At 40.0% G+C, this 19,418-nt stretch overlaps 1 protein-coding gene across 14 annotated transcripts in view; it reads right to left on the reverse strand.

Annotated features, from left to right (window-relative positions):
- plekha7a (pleckstrin homology domain containing, family A member 7a) overlaps positions 1–19,418 on the reverse strand; it is a 75,747-nt gene that overhangs the window by 21,100 nt on the left and 35,229 nt on the right. For 12 of the 14 annotated variants that reach the window (XM_081715546.1, XM_081715533.1, XM_081715539.1 and 9 more), the window contains 4 exons: positions 10,852–10,935; positions 4,309–4,420; positions 1,251–1,355; positions 158–230 (listed from right to left, as the gene is read on the reverse strand). In XM_081715546.1, the coding sequence (XP_081571672.1) occupies positions 158–230; positions 1,251–1,355; positions 4,309–4,420; positions 10,852–10,935 (374 nt within the window). Of the gene's footprint in view, positions 1–157; positions 231–1,250; positions 1,356–4,308; positions 4,421–10,851; positions 10,936–11,416; positions 11,470–14,337; positions 14,515–19,418 lie in introns of those variants that run through there. The other 2 variants (XM_081715543.1, XM_081715538.1) reach the window with 2 other exon arrangements.

Consider the following 19,418-nt stretch of genomic DNA (forward strand, 5'->3'; position numbering starts at 1 on the left):
AGGTAATACAGCAGAACACAAAGCAGCAGAACAGAAACACTGGAGCACTATAGAGGTTTTACCAGGTAGAGGTTTGTGCTAACAATAGAGATAATTGGCCAACAAAATTGAGAATAGAGGTGTCCTACTGAATGATGCTGGGATTAAAATGACTCACCTTTGTAGTAAAAAAGGCAGTAGTCAGCCAGCACGAACCACTTCCGCCTCCAGAGCCTCATGCCTGAGCTGTCCTGGAAGCCAAATCACACACACACACACACACACACACACACACACACACACAAACACAGGCATTCTATTCAAATACTCAGTTAAGCAGGAGAGAAGTATGACTGTTCAAGCTCTCTCTGAGGCATGGCTAATCTCATCTTGCTACTAGTACAGGCACTACATTTACTGTCAGTTTAGTTAAAGGGCCATATGTGTATATGTGATATATGTGTATTTTTTTGTTAGTGTGTACAGTAGGTGTGTAGATTACCATGAATTCTGGACCCAGCAACTGTTTCTGGGCTCAAAAATTATATATATATATATAAAATCAATTACTGCCAATATACTAAAGTCATACATCATATAGATTAAATCTGCTTACTTTCATGGAAAAAAAAAAAGAATTTAAGGATAAGAAATGACTATTCTGTAAACCTGACAAAAACACAAGGATGATACCAGAGTCCCTACTATCTCTGTTTGTGAGATGACAACTGACAAATGATGACAACTTAGAACTCTCCTGGAGAGGCATCAGCCAGGACATGTAAAGTCAAAATGACGGGACGCAACAGTACACCAAAATACCAAAACAGCAAAACAACATTTTCTTAGACAACCACTTATCCTTCACAATATTGATCCTTCCATGATATCTGTAGTGATTTTACACTACCACTTCCCCTCACCATTGACCAGTGTGAGCAGTTGATCAGTGTAGTGGAAAATCTAATGTCAAATACTGTGGGCAAAAGGATCACCTAAATGATTAACCCAAATGATGTTAAATGGTTCACCCTCTAGATCTCTAGATCTCACAGCATTTTAACTAACCCACTACATTTGAAATGACTACTGCTCTAAATCTGAAACTATTCATCACTAAGCTTCCATAAAAACTATTAATTTCCACATTTCACACCCACACATGTGAAACTGTATTTTTTGGAAGGTCTGCACTGGTATTTTACTCTTGTTGCAGGTGGTGAATGTACAATGCACAGTGTACAAGAGGAAGAACATGTGGAGATCCTCACCTGCTTGAAGAGCCATCCACGCACCACAACCTCTACATTTGGATTCCTCTTTATGGCATTGTCCCGCTTTCCAAAGCTATGCACCCTCCCACTATATCTGGAACTCTGTCACACACACACACACACACACACACACGCACACACACGCACGCACACGCACGCACACGCACGCACACGCACACATGCGCACGCACACACACACAGAGAGATGGAGACCAGAACGCACATTTATCAGTCATCAGTATATGTGTATCAGGCTTGTGTAGTTTAGTACAGATCTTCACTGCTTGCACAGCCAAGCCGCTGTTCTTCGCACTACTACCGTATGCCAAACCAGTAATACAACTCTTACATCATGCCCATGTGCCATCGCTGTCCTGAGCTCTGAGCATGGGCAGTCTGCTCCATTCATTCATGCTAGTCAAAACATAAGTGGGAGACACCTACTGGTATAAGCCCACTACAATGGAAGCTCAGAAAGCAGACAGCTCTGAGAGTGGCAGGCTTAGGCTTGAGTTGGCCTACTTGCACATGCAGTCACACCCACTTCTTGATGAAATCCCTCAGGAGTTTTAATTCTCATTAACTTTCTGTTTTTCTTTATAAGACAATCTATGACTGAAGGTGTGCATTCCCTTCTGTCTTGTTAAAGGTAAGAGTAAACAGCTGTCACTTAGCCATGTTCCCTTGGATGAGTAATATATGCCAGAGAGTGTATGCCATGAGATGATAATGACTATGATAAAAAAAACTTTAATCAAGAGGTCCTCATATCACATCAATTACGCATGATCACTGTGTGAGAGAAATCTGAATATTCGTACATTTTCAGTGTGCCAGCCATGGAATAAATTGATTTTAGGAGATAAAGAGGTGAATCACTGCGAGCAGTGCAGACACTATAATTATAAATCCATTACATTAATAGAAAGAGTTTTGCAGATCCTTTTCATGACTTCTATAAAAGAAAATCAATCCCATTTCAGTGGTATTATTGCAATATGCAAAGTAAGGATTCAGACTCTACTGAATATACTTTTTTACTAGGTTACCCATAGCAGATTAGCAATGGACTTCTGAGCACATGAGAAGTCATATGAAAACTCTCCACTTAGCATCATTAACATATTCCAAAAGTGAAATACGAGGAAATAAGGAAAGCAATGGTTTATGCACCTGTTTATGCACTCCCTGACTTGTTAAATATTTTTAAGACACATCTGACATAAATTAATGATGATAAAGTTTATTATGATGGGGACATTAAGTGTGGATAATGGGTGTTTTACATCCATTCTCATAGAGCATTAGAAATGTTGGACGTTTTAGAATTAGCCTTCATCTGGCAGTTCATGTCAAACCACACTGCTCCAGAAATGCTGACAAAGTCTGTGAACTTTCTGCTCCTTGATGTCAGGGGAGTAAACAGATGAATTAGCAAAATTGCAACTAAACACACATGGTGGATCTTTTGCCCGGAGCGGCTGTCAAAGCTAACTCTTTCGTTTCAATTTGCAGAGCTTTGTACACAGGAAGCCTCTTTCCAGCTAATCAGTGGAGATATTACACAACAAATTATCTTTGTTTTTGTCATATCTGGGTAAAAGAAAGAATGACCAGTTAGTTACTAACAGGATGTTTCAACAAAATCTGCATGACATGCTGCCTGCACTGGTGGATTTGCAAAAATCATCCTTCAGATGATATGGCAGTAAAGGCTCTGATCTCTGTCAAAATAGGAAATGTGCTTTCAAGCAAAAAGGGTGCCCAAAAATTAGGCACATTTAAAACATCACCACCAGCAAGCACTCAAACATAAATGACCAGAATATTGCCAGAATAAATGATCCGACCTGTCAGAATGGTCCAGAGCTTTTCAAGCCTTCATTTTGTTTTAAAAAGGAACATTAGATGGGTTCAGAGCTATAGCATCTCCTTCTGGTTAAAATCCTCAAAGGGTGTTTTTTACTGTGTAGTGGTGGTTTTATGCAGTGATACCTATGACATAGCTTCAGTTTGATACCACCTGAACATACTGATTATATGTACTCTCATATATCAATGCCCCATACATGTAGTTGTCTGGAAGATGCTATTTGGCAAGGTGGATGTAAAGAGAATAGATGGGAAAGATTAGGGGCAGAGAATAGCTATTCCAGTGTTTCTACATGTAAGACAATGTCATACTTCCTTATTAGCTTCTGTTGCAGAACAACGAACAGTTATAGAAAGTGCTTGCTGAATGCATTTCAAAGAATCAGTGGTATTCTACTTACTGGGGGGTGTCATCCATTAAACACAATAAACCAATATTTCCTGTTGATGTTACTCAGAGACTGCAATCAGCCTGGGCAATCTAAAAAAAACTGCCTCTGAAATCTCAGTCATGGAGATCACCACACACTGTGTAACACATAAATCCCTACACACCTCCTAAGCCTGACTCATTTATTTCTGTCAAGTTTCAATCTGAGGAACCAAGGACCTTGGATATTAAATACCATAGCATTTTTCAAGTTCCTCCTCTCTGACTCCTTCACCATGCTAATCAACCACTTGTAATTAAACAGGCCATGTGAGAGCGATGTGGTGAGCTTTCAACACACAGGTGTTTGCTCAACCACCCATAGCTGTTCTAGTCATTCATCACCCTCCCACCTACCCATGGGTGAGAAGAAAGAAATGTATGCTCACAAGGTCTTTCTCCAAATCATTAAAAACGAACACTCCATAATAATAGGAAATGCCTCCTATCAACCATGTTCAGGTTACAGAACAATGCTAGGAGGTGAGAGGAGCACTTGGAAAACTTGCCATCTTCTGCTGATCTGCAAGCAACAGGATTTTCATGTTATTCATCATCAGAAAAGAAGGATAGAATTGTGCCTGTTAAAGTACAACACTTGGAACATTTATTTTATGTCATTTCCAAGGGACCAGAAATGTAATGGCAGCCACATTTGTTCTTATAATGTGTTTAATGTATTTACAGTTAAATAAGTGAAACAAAATTGTGGCACTAGCAGAGCTGATTAACATCAGAGTAAAGCATCCTCACCTTAGAGGCAGGTGTGATGTCCACAGTGGAGCTGTTGACTGTGGTAGAGGCTTCGCTGACAGTGCTGGAAGGGCAGACAGTTGTCTGCGGTTTGGGCATGCGTCCACTTGGCCTGGGTGGGGGGAGGAGTGATCATGAAGAGGGTGGGGTTAGAGGCTTTTCTTTACTTCAGAGAGCATTTTTTGTGTATGTTTAACGGGTCTGTGTTGAGGTGCCTTCTGAGGTGAGGCTGCTGTTGTGCTGTAAGAAGCAAAAGGGCAGACAGACTCTCCTTGAATACCCTATTCCTTTCTTTCTCTCTCTCTCTCTATCCATCTATCTATCTACTTCACTGAGACCATGTAAACAAAACCAAGCACACCCGTCTTGTATCAGGATGTGTTGGAATGAGATATGGGTCTTACTATAAAATTCATACCAAGTTTGAGCAGGAACGTGTAACTTGCATATGGGAAAGAACAGAAGTCCTGCACAGGTGTCATATCACCTCAGTGAATATGGGGAGTATAAGTGTGCTACAATCATTGGGTATGGTCTACTGGAGATAGCAGATATATGTATGGTGCAGTGAAAAAAGCAGACACAGTGTGTATACACTATAGTGTAGGTAGCAGGTATGTACACTACATTGCTAAAAGTATTTGCTCATCTGCCTTCACATGCATATAAACTTGAGTGACATCCCAATCTTAATCAATAGGATTTAATATGATGTCGGCCCACCCTTTGCAGCTATAACAGCTTCAACTCTTCTGGGAAGGGATTCCACAAGGTTTAGGAGTGCGTTTATGGGAATTTTGACCATTCTTCTAGAAGCGCATTTGTGAGGTCAGACACTGATGTTGGACGAGAAGGCCCAGCTCGTAGTCTCTGCTCTGATTCATCCCAAAGGTATTCAATCGGGTTGAGGTCAAGTTCTTCCAAACTAAACCTGCTCATCCATATCTTTATGGACCTTGCTTTGTGCACTGGTGCGCAGTCATGTTGGAACAGGAAGGGGCCATCCCCAAAATGTTCCCACAAACTTGGGAGCGGGAAATTGTCTAAAATCCCTTGGTATGCTGAAGCATTAACAGTTCCTTTCACTGGAACTAAAGGGCTGAGCCCAACTCCTGAAAAACAACCCCACACCATAATCCCCCCTCCACCAAACTTTACACTTAAATGCAGTCAGACAAGTACCGTTCTGGCAACTGCCAAACCCAGACTCATCCATCGGATTGCCAGACGAAGAAGCATGATTCATCACTACAGCTTCCACTGCTCTAGAGTCCAGTGGTGGCATGCTTTACACCACTGCATCCGACGCTTTGCATTGCGCTTGGTGATGTAAGGCTTGGATGCAGCTGTTCAGCCATGGAAACCCATTCCATGAAGTTGTCTACACACTGTTCTTAAGCTAATTTGAAGGCCACATGAAGTTTGGAGGTCTGTAGCGATTGACTCTGCAGAAAGTTGGCGACCTCTGCACACTATGCGCCTCAGCATCCGCTCACCCTGCTCTGTCATTTTACATGGCCTACCACTTTGTGGCTGAGTTGCTGTGGTTCCCAATCACTTCCACTTTGTTATAACACCACTGACAGTTGACAGTGGAATATTTAGTAGCGAGGAAATTTCACGACTGGACTTGTTGCACAGGTGCCATCCTATCACGATACCATGCTGGAATTCACTGAGCTCCTGAGAGCAACCCATTCTTTCACAAATGTTTGTAGAAACAGTCTGCATGCCTAGGTGCTTGGTTTTATACACCTGTGGCCATGGAAGTGATTGGAACACCTGAATTCAATGATTTGGATGGGTTTCAGCAACTGAACATGACACTGACACTTCAGTACTGCTGATCCAGAGAACAGCCAGAGAATAGAGAAGTCAAACACAAATGCAGTTCTGAATGTGCTCCTTCCATCATTAGCATAGTTGAATTCTTTCAATTCTTGAGATCATAATATAGGAAAAAATTATTTAAATCCCCAGTGTGAAGTATGGTGGAGGTTTTTTGATGTTGTGGGACCATTTGTCTTCCATCACTTGGGCATATGACATCATGGACTCGAGCAAATAAGACACTTTAGATTAAAATCTGTCTCTCAGACAGAAGATTAACCCTGGCTCACTTCTGCTGGACCATGACCATGAAGTATTCCTCCAAGTCCAACCAAAATGGCCATCCTAGTCCCCTGAGGTAAAGCCATTTGAAAACCTGCATGGTGATCTGAAGAGGACAGTACATAGGCAAGAACCAAACACGATGGAGAGATGTTTTGTGGAGGACTGGTTTCATATCCCTTTGTGTTTGTCCTTCCACCTCATCCTCTAGTAGCAGTTATGTTGGCAAACAAGGGTGCCACAAAGTACTAAATGCAGGGTGGTAATAATTCAAGATTTTTTTCGCTGAGAAAGTGTTCTTCAAACTTCAGAGTTCTCTCATATTGCGATTTTTCAAATTAAGCAATAACATCAAACAACACACTTACAACCTGTGTTCCTCATTGCTCTCTACAGATTAATACATACTATGTAGCTAGAAGCAATAAGCACCCAAACATTTGATGTATACTCTAGAGTTTGATTGACATCTCTACCTATGACAGTTGCTATCATTGACACTGGCACCTGCATCCATAATATGGCCTGTGCAATTTAGAGTGTGGATGCTACAAATTTTTAATCTCAAAAGCTCTCTTCAAAAATACCTCTGTAAGATTTGCTAACAGGTGCAATTCCCTGCAGTTCCAACAGTCTGTTATGTGTTGAAGGTACACATTTGTTTTAATATTTGTCTGGTATGACTCAGACCAGGGTGCTCAGGCTGGTTTTCTTTAAAATGACAAACTGACCGCTCTGTCACAGGGTACTCATGGGTTGTGCCCTCCTGCCAAACTAGGTCATCACTCATGAGAACTAAGTCAACACAGACTTAGTGAAGGGCCCATTACAAGCAAACCAGTCACCAGGCCAGAAGTGTGTTTATTTTAATGTTTATGGATATGTTCATTCTATGAGTCTTTACAGATACTAGTTACATCAAATTCAAGCTGATCTTCACATTTAACTTAGAGCACAAGACTACATTAAAAGATAACTGTTTTTTTATCTCTTCTGATAATGAACACACTGAAATGTTGAATCATTCGTTGACTTCCAGTACACAGAGAGGATGTACTGCACATGGAAAAATGAAAATGTCCTTAAAATGAATATATTGTTCTTATTTGTTATTTACTGTGAAAGGAAATGTCAACCTTAGCTCCAGCTCATAAAAGAAAGGAGCTGTCCAGATACAGCAGCTTTTGATTAAAAGAATAAAAAAAATCAATTTTGCTCATTGACAGTGAAGGTCAACTTCTGTATAAATAGTTAACTGCTTTTAGATGCTGACGTTGGGTATGTCAAAGCTCTCCCCCACTGCTATAAATGGTGGAGTCATTGGTGATTGTTGGGCAAACAAAAGATCTTGTTTTTTTTAAATCAGTTTAACAGCCGTTAAACCAAAGCTAGATGATGCATTTCTGTTGGCTTTGCTAATACAAATAGATTGACAAAATTACATCTGGAAAGCCAATGTTGTTAGCCCTGCCATTAGTCTCCAGTGGTAATGGACTCCTCTACTTGTTAAGGTGCACCACAGAGCTTCTCAACACTAGTCATGGCAATTCTCAGCTATAATGAGCTCTGGTGACAGTTGGATTGGGACAATTTCCCAGTGTAATTGAAGAGACCCAAATACTGTTTTTGTGCACCACACATTATAGAAGGCTGCAAGTCTTATCTTATCACAGATTTGGGGTTGCTTCTCAGTAAAAAGAACATGATGGATGTGCACTGGAGGCACTTCCCTTTCACAAATGGGGTGATTCCAGAACCATGGCTCTGTTTGGTATCATTCATGTGTAAATTTGGACTTTTTTTCCATGAGTACCAAAGATGGACTATGGATTTTTGGTCCACAAAAGAAAAGGGTGCTGCTAAACCAAAAAGTGGGCATCCCATCCTATTTTTCTGAAAAAAGAAAAATTACCCATTAAGATGCTACACTAAAGCTGCTTGGGGTAAAACACATTGTGACTAACAAATGAGCCCTTCAGTGATAAATAATATATTAGCCATTTCCCCTTTTTGTGTAGTTATTTTAGTTTTTGATTTTTAACAACCTTTACATTAAAATTACATTAAAATACCAAATATGAATGCTAAATATGCTATATTTAGACTTACCTCATTCCTATGGGCATTTAAAAATAAAATTATTTTTATTTTGTATAATGTAGAAAAAGTATATATATATATATATATAATTTATTTTTTTGCAAGGGCTCAAACGATCTGTCTGTAGTCTGATGCAAATTATTGGGTATAAACCTACATCACTTTAAGTAAATAGCTTCATCTAAGGAAACTGAATAATAGCCTGTTGTAGGAAGGGGGCGCACTGCAGTAAAATGAATTATGAATATAAAGCAATAGAGGACCAAGGTGTAACCCATATATTTTCCTGTTATTTTACCTGCTGAGCTGATCTCCATACAGCAGCCATTGTTACCCTGCCTGCTCTATGCTGCCTGTCACGCCATTAGATGTGTCTAGCAAAGTGGTATGAGGCAACAAATTAGGCATTCTACAGATACAACAGTACAAAATAGTAGTGCAGCAGAGGGAGAATGTCAGGTTTTTAGCTATTTCACCTGACCACCTCAGCACAAAGAGCTCCCAGCTCTGCTGTTCGTACAGCTATGGGCTGAGTCACACGTCGAGCCCTTTTCATGGCTGCTACACCGGGAGCCTTGCTCGCACATTAGCTGTGGCCCTCGTATAGCTGAATACACCCACAGAGCTCTTAATGAGCCACATCCATCAGAACCGTCTAGATCTCAGCCACACACACACACACCCACACACACCCACAGAGAGAGAGAGAGAGAGAGAGAGAGAGAGAGAGAGAGAGAGAGAGAGAGGCTTCGCCACAGTAATATTAGCTTTAATTTGAGCCATTTTTAGAAAGAGCATGTCTGTGTCAGCCCAGTGATTCCACTACTATGGCAAAAAAGTGATAAGTGATATCTGGGAAGGTGTGAAATGAGAGAAGCAGAGGGGAATTTTGTTTGTTCATCCTGTTTTCATTGGATTCAATGAAGTAACAATGTCCTAGTTGTGATACCCATGACTGTAAACTGGTGCTTGTCTGAGCAGTGAATTAGTGTCATCTGCAATTAGTAACCTATGCCTGCCATTAAAACAACACTAACAACAAACCTGTTATCATACAGACCTCAAATCATACAGACCTCATGTGACAGCATGTTGTTTCCATGTTTTTTATGCTTTTCAGAAGTGACATCACATCCTGCATTAAAAGGAATACTAGTGTGTTGGGATTATCACTCATAGGGGGCTGAGGACCAGACTTGTCTTTCTGAATCTCACACGGGACAGGCAGACACGTGAAGGAGTACTGTGGTTTCCACGCCCTACCGACTGCAGCATTAAATCAAGCGAAGTCTCTCTGGAGCTTAGTATTTAGAGCAGAGCACATGCTCAAAAGACAGTGACATTACGTTGGAGTAAAGGTAATGTTATTCTCTTTATATCCACCTTCTTTAAATGTGACATCAGAACAAATGAGACACAGAGAGAGTTTGAGGTCATTTTTTTGCCAGTATGTGCCTAAAGTGGAGAGTGGGCGGGTTTAGAGGCCATGGCTCAGGGGAGTGGAGGAACGGGGCCAGGATGGCCTGCTTTTTCCAGCTGCACGACACTGATTCACTCTGGGCTACTCTCAGTTTCAGAAGACACAGACTGATAATTCAGATATAGACTTGGAGTCACCAAGTCTAACACACTGACTGCCACTTATGAAACAGGATACTTGAACAACCTATATTCTTCCAGCTCTAACTCTGTCAACAGCTCTGAGAAATCAAACCAGAAACAGGCTCTGTGACCTCATAGTAATTAACGCCAAATACATTACTACTCAAAGCAAGCCAAATAATAGTAAATTTGGGAGGAAGCAAAGTGATAATTTCAGGGTCAACTTTACAAGCTGTCTTAATATAAGTTGCTGTAAATAAATAGGTTTGGTTTTATGGCTGCTTGTCCACAGAGACACTAAAGGTGTACCAATTAGAAAGGTACTGCGAACCTCTTCAAAATTTCCAAACACTATGCAAAGATTTATGCAACAAACTTGGTCAAATTTGTTTTATTTACCTAAACTTGCCTTTTTTTTGTAATTCTTACCTATATGCAAGATTATGCACATCAAAGCATGTGAAATGTCAGGACAGAGAGTACAGTCATTACAAAAATGCTAATGTCACTTTAGACATTATAATAATGCCCATTTCCTGGGAACTGCATAAGGCAGCAATATAATGCTTTAGCTCAGCATTTCACATCTGAGACCACCGCAGATCAGCGACAGATTCAGAAGTCAAAAGAGGAAAACATGAGTAGGCTGCACCCCCACAACATATAAACATGAGCCAAACAAAGAAAAGGACAAACATTAAAGGTGTGCAGGCTGGGAGAGGCACTTACTGCTCCAGCAGTCGGAAACCAGCACTCTCAGGAGAAAGCTGCTCCGTCACTGGGTGTGTGAATGTTGTTTTCCTCTGGTTATGGCTGGGGGCAAGAGAAAAACGGAGAGTACATAGGAGCAATATTAGCAGGGTGGTTGGTTGCCCATTCTGTCTCTGTCTCTCTGTCTCTCTCTCTCTCTCTCTCTCTCTCTCTCTCTCTCTCTCTCTCTCTCTCTCTCTCTCTCTCTTTTTCCCAAACACATACACACATGAATAACTGAGTATCTGTTTTTTGTAAACTTACTTAAGTCTTTACATATTTAGAAGCATTTCCCAGTTACACATTTTCTGTTACACATTTTCTTTCTCAACTGATTAATGACAAATCAATAAAAACATAGCTAGTTCCCTAGCAGAAAACTAGGTAACCTGTTTCATATATCAGCATCAATAGTACAGACAGATCAAAATATATTTGATAGAATAATCCCCCATCTCTCTCGCTCATGTGTGTGTGTGTGTGTGTGTGTGTGTGTGTGTGTGTGTGTGTGTGTGTGTGTGTGTGTGTGTGTGCGCACACGTACATTTCTGTATTTGTTGACAGCCGAAAAGACATTTTCCTTTAGTTTAATGGCTGAAGAAAAGGTAGTTAATATAGGGCATCCACTGTGAGAACTGGCACTGGAACATCAGGAAAAATATTCTTTTAGTGCTGTAAAATGTCATGTTACCAGCTTTATGGTGGCTTACCAGTGGATATGGTGGATAAAAGCTGAACCAATGACTGAATTTTACATGCTAGAGACTCTGATTCCAATACTGTGCTGTCACTCATACAAATTAGAGTAAGGAAAATTAATCCAAACACATTTCCACAGCATGGTCAACTGGTCTGTGTTTATAGTTAATGTGATGCCCTGGAGGAGCCACCTGGTGACTGCCTAAAGTAAATGAGCAAGACAGAATGATGAGTGACAAAACACAACCAGGCCCTGCCAAATTCAACAGCAAAATAACCTGCAGAATTGTGCCGTCACCATGGAGACAGCATGTAAACAAGCAGACCTGGAGAAGATCACTGGTCCATCACAGGCGTCTGAGTGATGAATGGCACAGATGCAGGACCCCCTCCCGTCTTACTCTGATCAGTTGTAGTACTTAGTGTTATTAACAGTCATTAACATGAATGGTCTGAGCTTTTTAATAGAGGCTTTAATTAATCATATTCACTTTCGGTAATCAAAATAACTGCTGCTTATATTTAAATATATAAATGTTTTAAATTACAATGCTTTTAATTTTGTTTTTTCATTTTGTTGGATTTATCACAATGTTCCATTTATTTTTCAAGCCAATCCAGAGTGTAAGGGGTTTTACGAGGCATCCGAGGCTAGCTAACAATCTAACTAGTTAGTCGCTACGATAGCGAACGTTAGCCTAATTGTTTTCCCTTACGGTATTTATATATGATGGCTGGAACATCTTGATGGGTATCAGTCAGTACCCCATGGAAAGCTGTTTAAAAATATTTATATTTAAGTAGAATTAAGATGTAACCGTCTGTAATATGAATTATCAGAGTAATCTAGATGTTAAACACATTACTCCTTGTTGCGTTTAAGTTTAAATTTGAGGCACTGACCTGGTTGACATGTTAATTCCGCTCAATTTAGAAAAACATAATGGAAAGATAAGGGCATCGAAAAGCAGATGTAATTGACCAGTAGAAACAAAGATTCTTTGCTGCTTCAGAAAAACACTTTGGGCGCATGGTTTAACAGTACATCTGTACGGTATTATATGGTTTGCTGTATCACTGCAGTTTTCTTACAGTATGCAGTACCTTGGGTTAGTGTACTACTAATGTAAATATTTTACTAAAATGCAACACAGGCGCTTGTATTACGCTAAATGAAATTTAAAGTTTCACACACTGTAATTAATTGTAGAAATACAGTGTGCTTTTAACGTGAGATTTTGTTCAATTATTTAATTATTAGGACTCCTAAAACACTTTGCTTGTAAAAAGTGATTGCATGAGCCAAATGAAGGCACAGTACACTGCTGAATGCAGTGGAGTCCTTGAAAACACTGGACTTATTGCAAATATATGCAGTGCATTTTGGACATCCACATGCTTTTTTATGGCTCAGTTAGTGAAGCCAGATAGCGTCCTCATGACAGTTCACAGTTCCATAAACACTTGCTGCACTATAAGCACTGGACAACATACAGTATATATGCCAAACTTGCACTTAAACCTCAGCACACAGCATGAGGAATGGTAAGGATAGAGGCATTGCATGACCATGGTGTGTAGACAGACAAGTTGCATGAGTGGTTCTCTAAGCCTGTTTGAACTGCAATAACCACACGTTGCCACCCATAGTGCTACGTATACAATATATACAAATAGTCATTGAATACAACAGAAACATGTACAAAAACACATTTCTCTCTGCAGCACACAACTCTCAGTGCTCCTGAAAGAACATTTGTCTCTATACTGCTGGACCCAGACAGCTGACATGTTATAAAGGGAATCAGAAAACAGATTGCCTTAAAACATCTATTGGGTGTGTGGAGTCCAAAGGTCAGGTCTATTTAAAGCTATCCTGAAGGGTCATGTTGGAAATGTGGCTGAGGGTGATCGTGCTGAAGCGCTGCCTTTCAGGGACAAGGTCATTCCTATTCACATCACTGAGAGGCATCATGCTTACGTGCAAATTCCACCATGTGGTATTTCATAGGAATCCCTTGACTACAACAAAAGCCCAGTGAGTCATCAGACATTCTGAATTCCAAAACCAGTGCTTCTTAAGTATATTTCACATTCATTTCCATGATTAGCAGCAAACCAGAAGGTAGCAAACATATTATACAACTTTACTAATCAGAACCTATTGGCCAAAGTCATCGGGCCTCTGAATTCTCAGCGTTTCATTTTATTTCCAAACGTGGGAATCTCTCTGAAAATATAATAATTGCAAAAACCATAGAGGCAAAAAGGGTGGCATATGTATACACCACTATACACTTTTTTTTACCTTATTAAAACCCATTGAAATTAAATATAGCTATTTTACATTAATTCAACACTAATTTTCCTCTCATGCCTCCACTGATCATCACTGATGCTACTCGGTCATTAAGCATACTCTCGTCAACTTCAAACTCTCCAAGCCTACACAATAATCCAAGTAAAAAAATAATAAGAAACACATTCGTTTTCTGAATTTAAAAAAAATAATAATGAAAATCAGATTCAAAAACTACATTGTTTTTCATTATACATACAATCTCTGGACACATCCCCTTTAAACTGCACTGCAGTTGCCTGATGCTACAACCTCTCTAATGACTCCTGACTGCTAACATTTCACATCAATGAGCTGAACCATTTCCTCAGAGTATTAACATGACCTCATCCCTCACGCCTCTGTATTCATGTTGCCTCTCCTCTTGGGCCACACTGCACGAGGCAGAGACAGGGCCTTTTGTTTACCTGCTTACGTTTCTGCTCCCACTGGCCCGCCTGCATGGCTTGCTGGTGGCTGTCTGCAGCCCAGCCAGCTGCTGTGAGAGGGGTGAAATGTCAGTAAAAGAAGCAGTGTCCCGTGTCAATGACAGCCCGAAGGAAGCAATGAGGGCGGGACTCAGCTGAAGCCACGTGGAGAAGAGTAGTGACTAGGTCTTCAACATTTGCTTCATAGCCATCTTGGCTACATTTTTGAGAAGTCATCACACAACTATTAAACAGTGATTGTAGGTTGAGTTCCTGTATGATGAGTGATAAAATATAACTATTACCTATACTTATTATTTTATATATTTGAATAGAAATAGGGGTTAACGACTGTGGATTTAACTGTACAATCAGGAAAAAAATGTATTTGGCCAGCAGGTATCAACACAAACAGATTGGTGAACAACAGTAGCTTACATGTATATCTGCAGGCATCCAGACTGTCTGGAAGCGACATTAATTATTTATGTTTAATTTAATCAGAAATAGAAATAACACATGATGAATCATGTTAAACTTAAGATTCTTCCTCTAGTACATCTGAAGCAGGCTTTTCAAGACCAGTTGGTTTGTGTGCTACTAATACGTAGTGAAAGCACAAGTCTAGTTACTTTTTTTTCTGCAGTATTTTCTACCTATCTTTAGTCCAGTAAAAGCAAAGCTCACCAAGGTGCTGTTATGTGCTTCTTCTTGTTACTCTCAGGAACAGCTATAGCAACAGCTATGTCAGATATGGTGTAGCACGATGAGCCCTGTGGCACATTAGTTGTAAATCAGACCCCTCAACATTCTGCATCTTAAAATATGCACTTCTATCTTCTTGTTCAGTCTGACAGTTAAGCCATCTCACCCATAACACATTTCCCTCACTTTCTCAAGCTGTGCAGCTAAAACTATGTAGGATATTAAAGCAAAGTCTGGCTCACTTTTCTGGTCCAAAAATACACAGATCCCACTTTATTATTATAGAGAATAGAGATGCTCCATTTCTATGTCCCATCCTGCAGCTGACATTAATATCTCCTGTTCTCTAGGTCTGCTGCTGCCAGATACTACCATATCCTTCTTGAAATAAAAAGAAGAAGAGAGTACCCAGTGATTCAAACACATCCTCTTCTTTGTTAACCTGGTGTCCATCCTGAGCTCATGACACCCAAAATACTGATGTTCCAATGAAAAGTCTGGGCACCAGTACTTCTCAGCTAGTATTTTATGAAGTACAGTTTAACAGTCCTGTTAACAGTATGGTAGGTAGTACTGCTAAAAAACACTTATGTCTTTCTGATACTACTGACTTTTCAGATATTACAGTTACTGTAAGCAGGGAAGGCTATAGAGGTACTAATATAAAATACTGAGTCAGTGTAAAGAAATAGTACTGTTAGAGAAGTCAATGCTATTGCTCACTGTAGACTGTAAATACCACACGCAGGTACACACACACACACACACACACACACGCACGCACACGCACGCACGCACGCACGCACACACTTTTGCAGTTTTATGGATGGGGCCTCTCTCAACAGCCAAAGGACTAATATTAGAAGCATGTTAACATTACCAGGACATGTGAGTGGGTATTTACTTCAATCAATCAAGAGGCACATGGAAAAAAGTTTGAACTGCATTTCATTTGTGTGTGTGTTTATGTGTGTTTCTCTCTCTGTGAGATGTTCCAAATTATTGATATGTTTAAGATTGCTAGAACATCATAGGTTTGTTCTCAAACATCTCCTTAATTTTTGATTAACATACTTCAGCATGACAGTGGCTTGAAACACTCTGAAGCATAATTATGACTTACAGATAACATGGCTCAGACCTCCACTCTGAACATGGACAGTCAAAACAGTCAAAACAACAAAAAGCAGACAAGATCAAAACAAGATATTTGGAAGAATTGACCATTGCAGCACTTTCTCCGTTTTGAGTAAATTAACACTTAATAATGCTCTTAAGTAGTTTAAATTATCATCATTTTCTCAGATGGTGTAGGACTTTTGCACAATATTGTAGGTGCCTGTGTGGGTTAACAGATTCTATGCATGTGTCAGTTTCACAACATTATACCTAAATAATCCAGCAAGACAAGACAAGAAAAGAGAACAAAAGAAGTGAACCTGTGGGGACCAAGTTCATCTATCAAGCCAAAGTCACTCCTACTTAGCAAAAGTTGAAAAGTTGAATCCTTTATTTTAGGAGCAAATCCCCTTAAGCAGAGCTAAAACCAGGTTTCAAATTCTGCCACCAATGTATAGTGTACTAATTAACCTTTATAAGAGTATGTCAACATATTATTGTTCCCTCTCAACAAAATCTTTTTGTCTGGTTTTGTTCAGTGGCAATTATCAACATGCTGCAGTAAAATCAACACTGCACACAGAACCAAAATATAGTGACATTCCAAATAGCAAAAACCCTGTTTTTAACCAGTTTTTAGTCAACTATAACTGATATCCTATGGTATCTATAACATACTGAAATAATACAGTGTGTCTGGTTGGTATGTAATCACCCTATTTAAAAGAGTTAATTTACATTACAGTTAAGCAAAGTGAAATAAGTTATATACTCAACTTTCAACCACATCAGCCCCACCCTCATGAGGAGGACTTCATGTCAACAACAGACTTTGAGTCACCATGAAAAACTGCAAATTTAGTATCAATGAATCATAAACACCTTGCTTTGTTGAGATATTATCAAGACTTTGGCAAGTGATGATAAGCATGTGTTCTAGCTTGGCTGAAGGCGTTATCTGTGGCTTGAAGACCATTCACAACAGAACAGAGCTCTTGAGATGACATTGAAAAACCACCTGCATTGTTGCTCTCTGGCCAGTGGCTTTACTGTGACCAATGAAACAGAAAAGGTTCTCATCGACCAGACAGAACTATTTGCTACAGAGCTGAAAAGAACTCTAGCATGTGTAATGAGCCAAGAAACCTCATTTTAATGGCTAGAAAATCACAAAGGCAGGGTGGCATAACACTACCCACTGTCAGCATCATTAATCAGTCACCTATGTGCTACTGTGCTTTACACAAACATAAAAGAGCATTCAGCACACCTGGATGGCTCATCAGATACACTGATGCAAACCACACAATGGAACTGACGGTAACAATCAGAACTCTGGTAAACTGACATAATACTATAATAACATGCTATGCTATTCAATACTATTACTATGCTATTCAATACTAATGCAGCCACATTCCAACAACATAGCAAAGCTATATAATGCAACAGCATTTATATAGCATCTCCAAGATTACAAAGATTAGCATACTACACACCATTCGATATCCTGTCAACAGGGTACACAAAATGATTAACATTGCTATAACATAGTCACTGATCACTGAGACAGGAAAATGGTTTTTTAGTGGTCATTGTCAGCCATGTATATTTCTAGCAAGAGACTATAAAACTCGAGCTGCCTCACTCGTTAGGTTCCTGGCACAAACAAAATATGGCCCTGCTACAAAATTAGCTTGGCTATAAATATTCATGAAGGACAATCTGAGGTGATCCATCATGGGGATCTGGAGATGTCGGAAGCGTGTTCTGAGACTTTGATGGCCGTTTATCCCTGGGATCGATTGTGTCAGAGAGGCTGGCAGCTCGCAGGAGAGGGAAGTGCAGGGGGATCGTGGAGTGTAAATTTCGAGGGATGAACTGTGAAGGAGCCACTTTTACATTCTATTGTGACTGGCTGCATGCCAATATCACAGTGGACTTCACAGACAGGAAGCCTGCCATCTATGTGGGCTGCAGAGAGAGGATGAATGTGCTATGCCCTGTTACACTGGCCATGAGTATGTTTGTGTGTTGGGGTTGGGGTCATGTAACATTCTTTTGGGGTTGGTTCAGAAAAAAAGGAATGATGTGATGATGTTTTATATGAACAGCTTATAGCTAATGTACAATGTGTTATCTGAATCAGACCTCCAGGTAAATAAATGTCCAAACCAATGAACAGCTCTAGAGAATGGAGGGCAGTTTCTCTTGTTATTTTCTTATGATCAGTGGGTTCAATATTCATTCCTCCTGGACTAGAATCTGCAGTTGGGTTGACAAGTAGATTAAATACAGGAGACCTCTATCCAAATAAGGTTAATCTGAATAAAGGATGAGAGTAATACAACCAGTGAACTGATCTTCCTGGGCACTTGGGCAGTATGTTTCTACTGGAGGTCGTTGTCAGAAAATTGGGCCCAACTTTAATCTGCAAGTGTTCACTCTGTGTGAAGGTACACGCTGAGGGTACAATTTTCTAAACTATCATGTGCACTATTACTGATTTTGAACCAATAACAAAACAGGAATTGTTGCAGTTGTTTTTTTAACTTGTGAAAATGATGTCCTTGCCACTTGTTAGAGCTGGAGGGTGTATATGATTAAGTAAGGAAAATACCAAACAGAGATGAGATGATCTGAGCAGTAAACACCTGAACACCTGCTCATCTTTATTACTGTATCTTTATGCATTAAGATACACTCACACACATGCGCACGTGCACACACACACACACACGTGTATATATATTAAAATGATACAACATTATGCATATCAGTTACAGCCTTTGAGAGTAGTTTCTCTTTAGACAATTTGGCGAGGGGGAGATTATACAGCAATGAACCAGGGACTACATATCACAGTTACACTACTGTCATTTTCACTCCCCTCTCAGTGGAACCCAGAATACAATGAAAACATGAGCCATCACATGAATCTCCAGAGAAATAAAAGAGAGATCGATGAACCAGGTTTTTCATCCTACTGAGACAGTGATGGATGTATAGGGGCTAGGACAGGCTGACTCTGGGAGAGCTAAGCTTGAAGTGAAAAGCAAACAAACAAACAAACATCAGCAGGTCTTGTAAATATCACCTGTGCAAATCTGTGCTAGCTACATAAGTCTAGTTACATAAGTCCTCAAGAGAGCAGCTTTAAACATACAGCAAGGACTCTGCTAGACAGTAAACAGAGCACTTTATTCATGTAGGTCCCTTCCTCTGGCACAGTCTGTTGATGGTCCCATTAGATTGGG

The sequence above is a fragment of the Electrophorus electricus genome, chromosome 6 (genome assembly GCF_041902795.1).
Source record: "Electrophorus electricus isolate QZ-2024a chromosome 6, ASM4190279v1, whole genome shotgun sequence".
Classification (NCBI taxonomy): Eukaryota; Metazoa; Chordata; class Actinopteri; order Gymnotiformes; family Gymnotidae; genus Electrophorus; species Electrophorus electricus.